Source organism: Phascolarctos cinereus, unplaced genomic scaffold (assembly GCF_003287225.1).
Source record: "Phascolarctos cinereus isolate Bilbo 61053 unplaced genomic scaffold, phaCin_HiC Scaffold_4;HRSCAF=312, whole genome shotgun sequence".
Classification (NCBI taxonomy): domain Eukaryota; kingdom Metazoa; phylum Chordata; class Mammalia; order Diprotodontia; family Phascolarctidae; genus Phascolarctos; species Phascolarctos cinereus.
In genome coordinates, this window is record NW_027555847.1 from 321,393,492 (window position 1) to 321,406,725 (window position 13,234).

A 13,234-nucleotide genomic window follows, 5' to 3' on the forward strand; every position below is an offset into this window, starting at 1 on the left:
ACAGAATACTGTAACATGAGCAAAATTGGTTTGAGAACTATAGCTCTTAAGTCCTTCTCAACTCTAATATTATATCAATCAGTAAGTATTTAATATAAGTTCCTAGGTCATATGGGACTTTGTTACCCAATGGCATATAACATGAATGTATCAAATATTATCATAAAGATTGATTTCACAATGCAATAAGGGAAAAAAGGATTCAAATGACACTCTTAGCTATTTAAAAAAATAGGAATGTTTTTTCCAACCTTGACCTAAGTGCGGGGATTTAAAACAAATCCCAAGGTCTCCAGAGGGTATTTAGAACCTAAAATATTTGAAGGAAAATCTTTTTGAAGAGTTTCTAATATTTATTCATTAAATCACATTGACTCCACTGCTGATCTTTGGAAGCTTTGACCTGTTCCATTTCTAACTTAGGCATCCTGCCCCCCTTCAGCCACTCCACTCCATATTAATGTTCCCCATATTAATGCTCACCATATTAATGTTCAACTTAGTCCAGCTCCCCATTAACAGCCCTTGAGCTCAAGTGAATTACTAGCCTCCCCAGTAATAAGAATTACAGACATGTACCACCATGCCAAGAATGGAGCTTACATTCTAATGGTGAAGATAACACATACATATATAAGGTATACATACCAAATATGCAAAGCAAATGCAAGCTATAAAAGCTTTATTATTTGCTTCTTTTAATTTTTACTTAGTTATATTTCATTATTGTGTTACAATGTAATTTATATGCATAGTTTGCTATTTGTCTGGGAAAATAATTATGCCAATATGATAAACTAGAAAGAGCTCTAGATTTGGTTTTAAAGACTTGGGTTCAAACCCCATTTCTGATACTTAGTTCCTGGGACCTGGGCCACATTCCTCTGGGCTCCAGTTTCCTCATCTGTAAAAGAAGAGGGTTAAACTTAATGATCTCTGTGGTCCCTTCCACCTCTGTATCCTGTGATTCTAAAATAGCCTGTATATGTATTCTCACGAGACATTGTTGTCTCACAAGACAGCCATTATAGCTATGTCAAGACGATTATTTTCTCAACTGCCAAGTTGAGAATTCTCTCACATAATACCAGATCAGTTCTAATGTCTGGAGAAGAGATTATGGAGCACGTCTAAGCACATTCTAAAAGGGAAAGATTAAGACTACCATTGAACTGAAATTTGAACTAGTAGGAAAGGATAGGGCTAGAAAATAGGAATCATCAACTGTACTAATAAAAACAGAAAGAAAATAGAAAGTAGAGCTATTAAATTTAGAATCAGAAGTGTCACATTCTTGGCCCATAGACAGCTGGAGTTAAATTAACATGTAATTGAAAATATTTAACAGTATAAAGATACAATACAACATAGATAATTCCAATTTGTGATTTTCTAAGTCAATATGCCTCTGGGCAGGGATTCATTCCTATCTGAGTTTGACATCATTGGGTTAGGTGACAGGATTTAGTCAAAGGACAAAGAGGGAGTAGCAGGCATCAGAATGGAAGAAGAGAAATGATAAGGGCAAAAAATATTGTGGCCTTACACTTTGAATACCACTATTAGGCATATACTTCCAAAGGGATAAAAGAAAGAAGAAAAGGACTTATATATACAACTATATTGATAGTAGCTGGAATCTAAGAGAGCGCCCACCTGTTGGAAAATGGCTAAAAAAATATGATGATTGTGCACAGTGAGGCAGGAGCTAGGGAGGTTAGGGGCTAGGGATGTCCTGGAGCCATAATGGAGGTTGTATGTAAGGACAGGCTGGGCAACAAGGTCCACGTGAATCGCAACACTGACGACTCAATAGGAGACCCAAAGAAACTGATTGCAGCTGAGACAGGCACCGGTTGGAACATGATTATTTTAAAGAAATGGTACACAATCTTCAAGGACCACGTGGCTCTGGGGGACTATGAGATCCACGATGTAATAAACCTAGAGCTTTATTACCAACAGGGGTAGCAACACGCCATCCCCCAAATCTGCACCTCTCTTCCCTTTTTGAAAGTTTAATAAAATAACTTCAATGTTGGTGGGGAAAAAATGATAGATGAATGTAATGAAATGTTAATGTACAAGAAGACATGATGAAATGCATAGTTTCAGAGGAAGGTGGGAAGACCTCTGCAAACTGAAGAGTAAAGTGAGTAGAACTAGGAGAACAATTTCTAAAATGACATCCTTAAAAAGAGACAGCTTTGAAAGATTTAAGAACCCTGATCAATGCAACGACAAGCCATTATTTTAGAGAACCAAAGACGAAGTGCACTTTCTGCAGGAAAAGTGAAAGACTTTAATGCAAAGTGGGGGCATTGGTTATGGTGGATGATACATGTTTGGTATGAGTGTTTTTGTTCAGTTGCTGGGTGGAGGGGGAGAGAAAACAAATGCTTCCCAAAAAATTCTGTTTGCTTTCTTTTTTAAATGAAAGAAGAATAACAAGGCAACAAAGAGAAAAGAGAATGGAAGAACATGCCAACATCTTATGCTTGGATGATTAAAAATACAGTGGTTTTCCCATACGAGCAATGAAAAATGTTCCTTTAGGAATGTTTCTTCACATTTCACAACATGTGATCAAATATAAGCAAAGCACAGCTTCCTTTAGGAGAGGAACTATTCTATATTTGTCTTTGCAGTCTCACAACTCAGCACAGTGCCTTGCACATACTAAGTGCTTATTAATTGCCTATCAAAATGAATTGAACCGAATTCAATGTTAAATCAGTTTTAAAACTACGTACTTTAAAGTAGTGGTTTCAAAATGTATACCAATATTGAATGATGCTTACCTGTGGCATTCACAATTCGATTAGCACGGATAGATCCCTGTGAGGTTTCAACATCCCATGCTCCATCTGATCTGGGTTTTAGATTAGTTACTGGAGCAGGAAATTTTAGTAGAGCACCATATTTCCAGGCCCCAGCAGCCAGTGCCATAGTGAGAGAATAAGGATCTATGTGACCATCTCCAGGATTATAAAGTCCAGCTAAAACCTAAATGGATTACAAGATGAATTCAACCAAATGTAGAGTTTTTCTACTAGGGATATTTTATCTCCACATATGAATAAAATCAGATTTTTGAAACCCAACGCATCATTTAGTTTGGTCTAGACTTTTAAATTTTTTTTTAATAATATTTTATTTTTTCCCTAATCACATGTAAAGGTAATTTTTAACATTGATTTTTTTTTTAATTTGAGTTCCAAATTTTCTCTCTCCCTCCTTCCCCCCTCCCTGAGGCAGTAAGCAATTTGATATAGGTTATACATATTCAATTATGCAAAACATATCATCATATTAGCCATACTGTGAAAGAAGACACAGACCTAGGGGGGAAAAAAACTACAAAAAAAGTACAGAAAGTGACAAATAGCATGCTTCAGTCTGCATTCAGACTCCATCACTTCTTTCTCTGAAGGTGGATAGAATTTTTCATCATGAGTCTGGTATAGATTATTCCCAGGGTGCTTTTCTCTTATGTAATTGAGGCATATGCAACATGTAAATAAAAATTTCAGCAAAGAGGCCTTTCGAAAGGCTTTCTCATGGTTTTTATTTTCTTAGTAAATAATAATCTTTATCTAGCTGTTTAATGATTTTCATAAACTGGAAAGCTAGTAAGGTACAGAAAAATGTACACTTTGACAAAACATTACTTCAAAGCTAAAGGAGTACTGAGAACTAAATTATATTTTGAATTCATTCAACAAATATTTATTGAGTCTTCTACATGCAAAGCACTCTTGATTTAAATAGGGATTCATATTATTAAATACTTCCAAATGTCCTGTTTACATTTGAGAAGGCTTCCATTTGCAATGGATTGTTTACTTATCTATTTGATTTGGTGTTCTGCCCATTGACTGTTGAATATGCTGCATATGTATTCACAGTACCTACTGAGGAATAGAACACATAGTGTATTTAAATAACTTAATGATAAATATGCATGTATACACATACAAATATACAAATATACATCCATCTATCCATACGTACATATAATTCCTAGGGAATCACTCTGAGTTTGAACAAAAGTACTCAGATAATCAAATGAACTTGGAGTTTCATCAATTTGAAGTCAATTGATTGCTTTCCAGGCAGTCAGTCAGTCAATAAGCATTTATTGTTTACAATGTACCACATGCTGTGCTAAGAATGTTCCTTCTTACTATATACATATATGGCAACTCATCCATGTTTGACCATCTTCTTCCAACTTTTGTCCATGTCCTATCATAAGTTCCCCACAAAGAGAGGCTCCGGAGGGAGGGAATAAGCATTTATATAATGTCTACTATGTGCCAAGCACTATGCTAAGCCCTTTACAAATATTATTTTATGTGATCTTCACAACAACCCTGAAAGGCAGGCACTATTATGAGGCCCCTTTTACAGTTGATGAAACTGAGACAAACAGAAGGTCATATAGCTAGTGCTGAGGCTAAATTTGAACTCAGGTTTTCCTAGTTGTGTCACCTAGCTGCCTCAAAGGGTCCACTCAATTTGTTGATTACTTCCTTACTTATTCCTAACATGGAGAAGATACCAGTATAGCACTCTGTGGACTCCGTGTGTACTTGTGGGAGAGCATACCACAGACATCTGGAGTATATGTTTTGTACCAATTGTTCTTACTATATTCCATTGGAAAATATCTCTTTTCTAAGAGCTAATTAATATCAAACAATAATCATGGCAAGAAGTACACAAGTGGGGACTTATGAGCTATAGCATTAAAGCAAAATAACCCTCAATACCTCAAAGCTACCCCTAGGATGCAGTTCTCATGCTATGGGAACCTGACTCCTCAGTGAGAGATGGGATAATCAACTCAGGACATTCACTACATAGTGTTCTCTCTCTTTCTCTCTCTCTCTCTCTCTCTCTCTCTCTCTCTCTCTCTCTCTCTCTCTCTCTCTCCATATATACACATATATATGTGTGTGTGTGTATGTTTGTGTAAGAACAAAGTTTACTAATATTTAAAACAGAGATTTAATAAATATACATATATGCTATATCCACATCTGTCTACACATACATGCATACATACACATAAGGACAAGCTCTGTAGATTGTCCATCTAATCTCATTTCATATAGACATTCTTCAATCCATTGGGTTTTTCCTTTAGTAATGAAAAGTTAGGTTCTCTTCCAGGAGTCTATAATATTCTAGGGCTTAATGAAACCAAGACAATGTCATCCATAAATAGGTTGCATCTTGAGGACCTCAAAATCCACAAGAAATTCCTCTTACATATGTAATTTCATGATGGATTTCTTCCACAACAGTAGCAAATACCTTAAGTGAGCCTATATACCTCCATGCTTTGTGCTTTGCTGATATTTATGCGTAACCAGGGGTTGCTTCACATGGAGGTCATGAAGCCAGAGGCATAGAAGAGAGTGGAAGCTAAGAGAAACCAAAGGGATTCAGCTCAGAGACAAAAGTAAAACCACAGTCATCTAGGGAATTCAGAGCAGAATCTGAATGTCCTGCAGGCAGATACCTGCCCCTCCACTTTCCACAGTAATGACTCTAGGACTCTGGTGAGTCTCCCTCAATCTTGATCCCAAGACCAAAATTACAATGATCCAATGTAATCCAATATGCCCATCAATTGGGGAATGGCTGGATATGTGATTGTGATGGAATACTATTACACTATAGGAAATGATGAGCAGGATGATCTCAGAGAAACCTGGAAAGACATATATGAGCTGATGCAAAGTGAACCTTATTGTGTACAAAATAGCAGCAATATTGTAGGATGATCAGCTGTATTCACAGCTATTATTATTTTTATTATTATTATTATTATTGATTTAGCTATTCTCAGCAATACAATGATACAAGACAACTCCAAAGGATTTATGATGAAAAACACTACATATCTCCAGACAAAGAACTGATGGTGTCTGAATACAGATTGAAGCATACTTTTTTTTTTACTTTCTTCATTTTTCTCAAGGGTTTTTTTTTTCTCTACGTTTTCTTTCACAACATGACTATTATGGAATTGTTTTGCATGACTACACACATATAACCTATATCAAATTGCTTGCCTTCTCAGTGGGAGAGGGCAGAGGAAAGGAGAGAATCTGGAACTCAAAGTTTTATAAATGAATGTTAAAAATTGTTTTTACATGTAACTGGGGGAAAATAAAATACTAAATAATTTTTTTTTGTTTTGGCAGACTTTTTCTATTTTCTTTGTTTGTTTTTTCTTTGATTCTCATCCTTAAATGTCCTAAGGACAGATTTGCTTCCCTGGGTCTCTTTCTAAGCTTTTTTTACATTGATTTTGCCTTCCGTTGCTTCTCTTTGTATTATGAAGCAATGCTGCTCAAACCTTCCATCATCCCTTTCCAAAAGATTTTACAAATTAGTTTACAGTCTAAACTCTAAAGCATTGTTTTCCTTGGTTGCCACATATCTCTTTTTGGCAAATAAGTCAATAAGCTTTTACTGACTAAAGAATTTTTGAGGCATTTTTGGGTCTCTGTGTTATGCCAATTGATTTATACAGGTTAACTTTCTTTGTAAACTTTGTTCTTCCAGCCATATCTGATCTTTCATGCTTAGCAATTTCACAAATAGGTCAGGATAAGATTGTTTTAGTGATAAACTACACTTTTTCCCACTTTCATTCTTTCTTTTATTTTTATATTAATTTTTATCTTCGCTCTATCAAGTTGGTAATCTGACTTTACACAGATAGCTGATTAAAGAATAAGTCCCAAATCAGCATTTAGTTATTTCCATCTTTTTGATGTTATTTAGTGCTCGCCATGTCCACAGGATAGACTAGGGGCTGGGGCAGAGGGGGCGGGGGGTGGGAGAGAAGGAGGTAACAAATTCAATTTGACAACTCTGCCTCTTAGAATCCTTGGCTTTTCTCAAGACTCAATTCAAATGGTACCTTCTGCAGGAGGCCCCTTCCCAGTACCATTTCACCCTCCATCAGGTGCAAGAGCCTTCCTTTCTAAGATTGCCTGCCATCTCTGCTGTATCTTTTCTATATATATTATTTACGTGTTGTCTCCCTCCTAAAAAAGTAAGCTATGTCAGAGACGAGACTGGTTTTTGCTTTGCTTTGTGCCTCTAGACTGGAGCATAGACATAGCATCCAGCACAAAGAAGGCGCTTGATACATGTTTTTTGATTGGTTAATTCATTGACATGTTGAGTTTAAGGTACCAGGTAGACAATTATGTGGAGATGCCCATAGGTAATGGGCTGAAAATGAAGGTCTGGAGCTTGGGAAGGGGTTCTGGGTTTGAGTTACAGGTTTAGAACCATCTCCACAGTGGTGATAGTTGAAAGTATGGGAATGAATGATATTGCCAAAGAGAAGAGAGAGAGAAAGAAAAACAGATGGTCCAAGGACAGAACTGTAGGGATTTCTTCATTAAGGGGCAGGAGGAGCATGGGGGTAGGGAATATATTATACAGAAAAGGCACAGTATCTCTTGTTCAACCTAATCCTCTGTCAGTAATTTTTTTTTATCTAAACACTATAGTATATATCTCTTTGCAAGTTTGATACAAGGTCTCTCAAGGAAGTTTAGAAATAGTTTGAATCATATTTGAGTATTTGTGGGTAATTAGAATAAGTTTCTTATTCTGCTCCTCTTTTATTTGATAAACTATAAATACTATATATCAACATTATATACAATATATAAAACTATAAATTAATTACTATAGATACTATATGTTGATATTATGTAAATGCATACTACATACATGATCCTCACACTATCTAGTTAGGGGTTTTTTTTTAATTTAAAAAAAATTTTACTATTTTTTTATTAAACATTTATTAATTTATTTATTTTTAGTTTTCAACATTCACTTCCACACAATTTTGAGTTCCAAACTTTCTCCCCATTCTACCACTCCCCAACCCCAAGATGGCATGCATTCTGAATACCTCTTCCCCAATCTGCCCTCCCTTCTATCACCCCCATTTCTCTTATGCTCTTTCCCTTCTATTTTCCTGTAGGGCAGAATAGATTTCTATTCCCCATTGCCTGTATATCTTATTTTCCAGTTGCATGTGAAAACAATTTTTAATATTTGTTTTTAAAACTTTGGGTTCCACATTTTCTCCCTTCCTCCCCACCCACCCTCATTGAGGAGGCAAGCAACTCGATACATGTTATACATGTGTAGTCATACAAAACACTTCCACAGTAGTCATGTTGTGAAAAATTAACTATATTTCCCTTCATCCTATCCCACCCCCCATTTATTCTGTTCTCTCTTTTAACCCTGTCACTCCTCAGAAGTGTTTGCTTCTGATTACCCCCTCCCCAAATCTGCACTCCCTTCTATCATCCCCCATTCTCTTATCCTCTTCCCCCCCATTTTCCTGTAGGTTAAGATAGATTTCCATACCCAATTGAGTATGTATGTTATTTCCTCCTTAAGCCAATTCTGATGAGAATAAGATTCACTCTAATAAGATCCTTACGCTAACTAGTCAGGGTTTTTTTTTTCCCTTCTACAATTCTCAAAGAAAGTTTAACTGTGAAGGACCTTAGACCTACTTTTCCTCCCTTTAGTGCAATTATAGAAAAGTGTTGAAAATGTATCTTCAAATGGCATAGAAAAGAAAGCCAATTCTTTATTGCATTCAGCAGATATAATGCTCAGCTTAACAATCTCTCAAAGACTTACATCTATTCACTAAGTTTTAATCTTTAAAATGAGCACAGTGCCCTAAATTGATGTATTTCTACCTATGTAGAAACTTCAAATGTGATTCAATTCAGTAAGTATTTGAGGGCTGACTTAAGAAAGAATACCTTTTCCATGTTCAGTAAGGGAAACATCTCTTGTACTTTTTCAGGCTCAATAAGATACTGTTCTGTGGCATGCCAGCGGGTTCGAGTCATTTGATATTTAAACTCATCCACCCTTGTAGGAGTCGTTGCAATTCTGATGCTTCCAGGCTGATGGAAGCCCACCACCTGTTAGAATAACCGCAGGAAAAGAGTATTACAAATCATCACTAGGAAAAAAAAAACCTATGTGTTTTCTCCTCTAGCTTTTTGAAAAATGTGAGTGTGTGAGGAAAGATTTGCTGAAAAATGAAGTATCATAATATTGGTTAATATTTTAACAAAAAGATATGCCAGAATAATGGAGAAGAAAATGGCAAGCCATTCCAGTATTTTTGCTAAGAAAGCCCCAAATGGGGTGGCAAAGAGTCGGACACAACTGAAATGACTGAACAACAACAGTGGCAGAATAAAAACATATGCACTACCATATTTGTATAAATTGATAAGAGACATGAGTATGCATAAGCGATTAGGAGAAAATCATGTGAAAGAGCATGGAATTGAGGAAAGTATGTGGCAGCTGGGATCGTGATGTGTTATTAGTGTAAGTCTGAAAGACAGGGACAGCTAGGTGGCACAGTGGATAGAATGCTGTGCCGGAAGTCAGGAAGTTGTTGTTTAGTCATTTTCAGTCATACCAACTCTTTACGCTCCCATTTGGGGTTTTCTTGGCAAGGGTACTGGAGTGGTTTGCCATTTCCTTCTCCAGTTCATTTTACAGATGAGGAAACTGAGGAAAACAGGGTTAAGTGACTTGCCCAGGGTCACACAGCTAGTGTCTGAGGCCAGATTTGTACTCATCAGGATGAATCTTCCTGATTCCAAGCCTAGTGCTGTATTCATTGTGCCACCTAGCTGTCCGAAGTCAGGAAGACCTGAGTTCAAATCTGACCTCTGACACTTACTATGTGACTCTGTTCAAGTCACTTAACCCCTTTTGCCTCAATTTCATCATCTGTAAAATGAACTAAGGAAATGGCAAACATTCAAGTATCTTTGCCAAGAAAACCGCAAAAGGGGTCACTAATCCAGTTAATTTTAGAACAGTTACACATGCAGCATGATAGAGAGAGTCAGAAAGAACTAAATCAAGTTCCACCTCCAACACATACTTGCTACGTGACTTCTCAGGGCCCAAGGCAACTTTATCAGACTCTGAGTCATGGAGAAAGTGCCTATCTGCCTTGATTGAGGGAGTTTCCTGACAGGAAACTCTCTAGAGCAATGAATTCACAGGTCCAGGTTAAAAAAAAAAAACAGAACACCAGAGGCGGTTGAGGAGTGAGCAGATAGAATCTGGAAGCTGTGGTCAGAAAGATCTGGCTGCAAGTCTGTCTTGGACACATATTAGTTATGAGACCATATGTAACTCACTTTCTTTTTGCTGCCTCAGGCAACTTTCAAAGACCTTTAAGATATTATTTAGTTGGCTGTCTGCATCAGTGGAAGGAGTTTCCACACCAAGACTTGAAAAACCATTTCAGCTTTATAGCCACAGACTGCTCCCATAATCCTAATTACCTTGGATTACCGTGTTCAGGAGTTGAAGGAGCCTGGGCAAGAGGGCCAAGAGGATGTAGACTGACTCGCAAAAATCCTGACACTACTACTCTGAAATAATTCTAAGTGTCTCACCTACAAAGCCTACTTAGGGTGTCAGTAGTATTATCTTCACAAGATCTACAAGCATTTAAGGTTCCAAATTTTCATCTGAAAGCCAGTTGTTTGGCACTCAAGAACACATTTTACCATTAAAAATAATGGCACTAATAACTGTCATTCACTCATTTCAGTTGTGTCTGACTCTTCATGACCCATTTAGGGTTTTCTTGACAAAGATGCTGGAGTGGTTTGCCATTTCCTTCTCCAGTTTATTTTACAGATGAGGAAATTGAGCCAACCAGAGTTAAGTGACTTGCCCAGGGCCACATAGCTAGTAAGTGTCTATGGCTGAATTTGAACTCAGGAAGATGAGTCTTCCTGACTCCAGGCCCAGCACTTTATCCACTGCACACAAATAATAGTTAGATATTATTTCAGCTACATTATTTGTTAATTGTGAGCTTGCCTGGGACTTTATCCACCATTAGAAATATGGGAAAAAGTGATCTGAACTCCAATTCAAAGCAACAGAAATCTATCCCTTCTTACTGTAGCTTTGAAGGTGAGTAAGGATTTCCTCCTCCTGACATGGCTCTGACAATGAAAACAGGGACTTCCATACTCTCAAAATAGGGAGAGAAGCAGTCCCCACAGTAGGAGTTGATATTGTCTTCACAAGCTGTAGTTCACATGTACACGTATAAGTCATGTTGGAAAATTCTGATTCTTGGTAACTTCCAGTGATGATGATGATGATGGTGGTGGTGGTGATGATAATAACTATTGGTGTATGGGAGAAGGTAGTGATCAAGGAAATTTGTGATTAATGTGATGATTTCCCCAATCAGCTTAATGAAATTAAAGGGGGAGAAGTATAGAGAAGAAGATCACATACTCTAATGAATCTACAAAAATTCATCATCTGCCTTTGTTTGGAAACATATAAAGGTCACCGCCTCATGATTTGTTTTATTTTGTGTCCTGTAGGTCAGTCTTTCTCTTTCTCTCTCTTTAAAAAAAAAAAAAAAAAATATATATATATATATATATATATATATATATATATATATATATATATATACAAACAAAAATTGTAAACAGGATAATTGATTTCATTACTTTTTCTTTCTTGGTTACTTATACTTATTTAACTTTGTGTTTCTTCATAAGTCAAATATTCTGCTCATGTCTAGTTTGTTGTTTGGGTTTTTTTTATAGGGGTACCTCCAATGACTCTTTTATTAAGCATCCATCTTTTTTTAACTAATGATTAGACTCAGATCTGCAGTATATCATTTTGGGTTACAGCTTAAGTTCCTTTTCTTTCAGGAAATACAAAGTGATTTTTTTTTCTAGCTGTAGAAAAATCTCATTAAATTCCCTTTAGTTTATATTTGTAGGTATTTTTCCTGTCACTGTTAAAATTTGTTGTTTTTTTAATTTAAATTGTTAAATTTGGCCACTGTCTATCCTAGATGTTGTAGTGTCATTATTTATTTCTTTCCTAGAGGTAATCTGTGGATTTCCTCAATTAGTTGTCTGTATTCGAAAGTTGTGATCAGTTTTCTTGAATTTGTCCCTGCATTGTGGTATTCAGGTTTTTGGATGTATCATGTTCTTCTGGGAGACCTGTAATCATTAATACATCTCTGTGCTTCTTGTTTTTGAGGTCAATGGTTTTTGCTTGTATAGAATTTGCAAGTTCTTTTAAAATTGTTGCCCTTTGCTTCTCTTATGCCAGATAATTTCTGTCCACTTCAATATTCTTGAATTTCAAATTTGTTATTCTCTCCACTTCTTTTTTTTTTTTTTTGGCTAGGCAATGGGGCTAATTGACTTGCCCAGGATCACACAGCTAGTAAGTGTTATGTGTCTGAGGCCGGATTTGAATTCAGGTCCTCTTGAATCCAGGGCAGGTGCACTATCCACTGCACCACCTAGCTGCCCCCTATTCTCTCCACTTCTTTAGAGATATTATCCATTGTGGATTCAATTTTTCTCATCTGTTGAGTTTTAAGAGTCTGTATCAAGAGCTCTAAATTCTGACCTATATTCATTCCTAATTCCTTCTTCTATGGATTTCGCTTCCTTTGAATCATTCTAGAGTTCCTTTTTGTTTTTCCATGTACTCTTGGGAACCTACAAACTTCTGTATTTTATCAGTAATCTGTAACATCTGTAACATACAGTAACATCTGTAATTCATCAATTTTCCTTTGCTTTGTAATTCATCAAGAGATAGCTTTGTATTCTCTTTGATAATTTATTATACATTTTTCAGGCTTTTGACTTCTCACTGTTGATTTGTTTGGTTTTGCTCTGGGCTTTAAATGAGAAGTTTTCTCCAGAAATCTTTAGTGTTTCAACCCTTAAAAAAATTCCCCCATCACTCATGTTCTGGCTTCTGTAAGTCTTTCTTGATGGGTACATCCCTAAGGGTAAGCTGCAAGGCTGTCTCAGGCTCCTCAAGCATTGGAACATATGGGATTTTCTGGTCGGAGTAATCCAGGGGTAGGGTGGAGGCAGGGAAAGACTGATCCCAGTTGGATTTAAGTCCCCTTTCCTTTAGGCTTGGCAGAGCCATAGGTATTGGCCCCTGTTTCAGTTCTTCCTTTCAGTCTCCTCCTTTCTTTCTCATAACTGGGCTGAATCTGTATCTGTAGCTCTTTCTAGGGTGAAGAAAGTAGAGTTTTTCAGACCACAGAAGCTCTATGACCTTGAGATTCCTTAACCTAGGGCCAGATCCAGGCAAAAGGCAG

At 36.7% G+C, this 13,234-nt stretch overlaps 1 protein-coding gene and 1 pseudogene across 1 annotated transcript in view; one reads left to right on the plus strand and one right to left on the minus strand.

The window, feature by feature from the left end:
* DMGDH (dimethylglycine dehydrogenase) overlaps nt 1-13,234 on the minus strand; it is a 103,974-nt gene that overhangs the window by 75,319 nt on the left and 15,421 nt on the right. The window contains exons 4-5 of the mRNA XM_020998451.2: nt 8,835-8,999; nt 2,802-3,006 (exon numbers count right to left, since the gene is read on the minus strand). Coding sequence (XP_020854110.1) covers nt 2,802-3,006; nt 8,835-8,999 — 370 coding nt within the window. The remainder of the gene's footprint in view (nt 1-2,801; nt 3,007-8,834; nt 9,000-13,234) is intronic.
* Nucleotides 1,747-1,971, plus strand: LOC110216558 (ubiquitin-like protein 5 pseudogene; annotated as a pseudogene).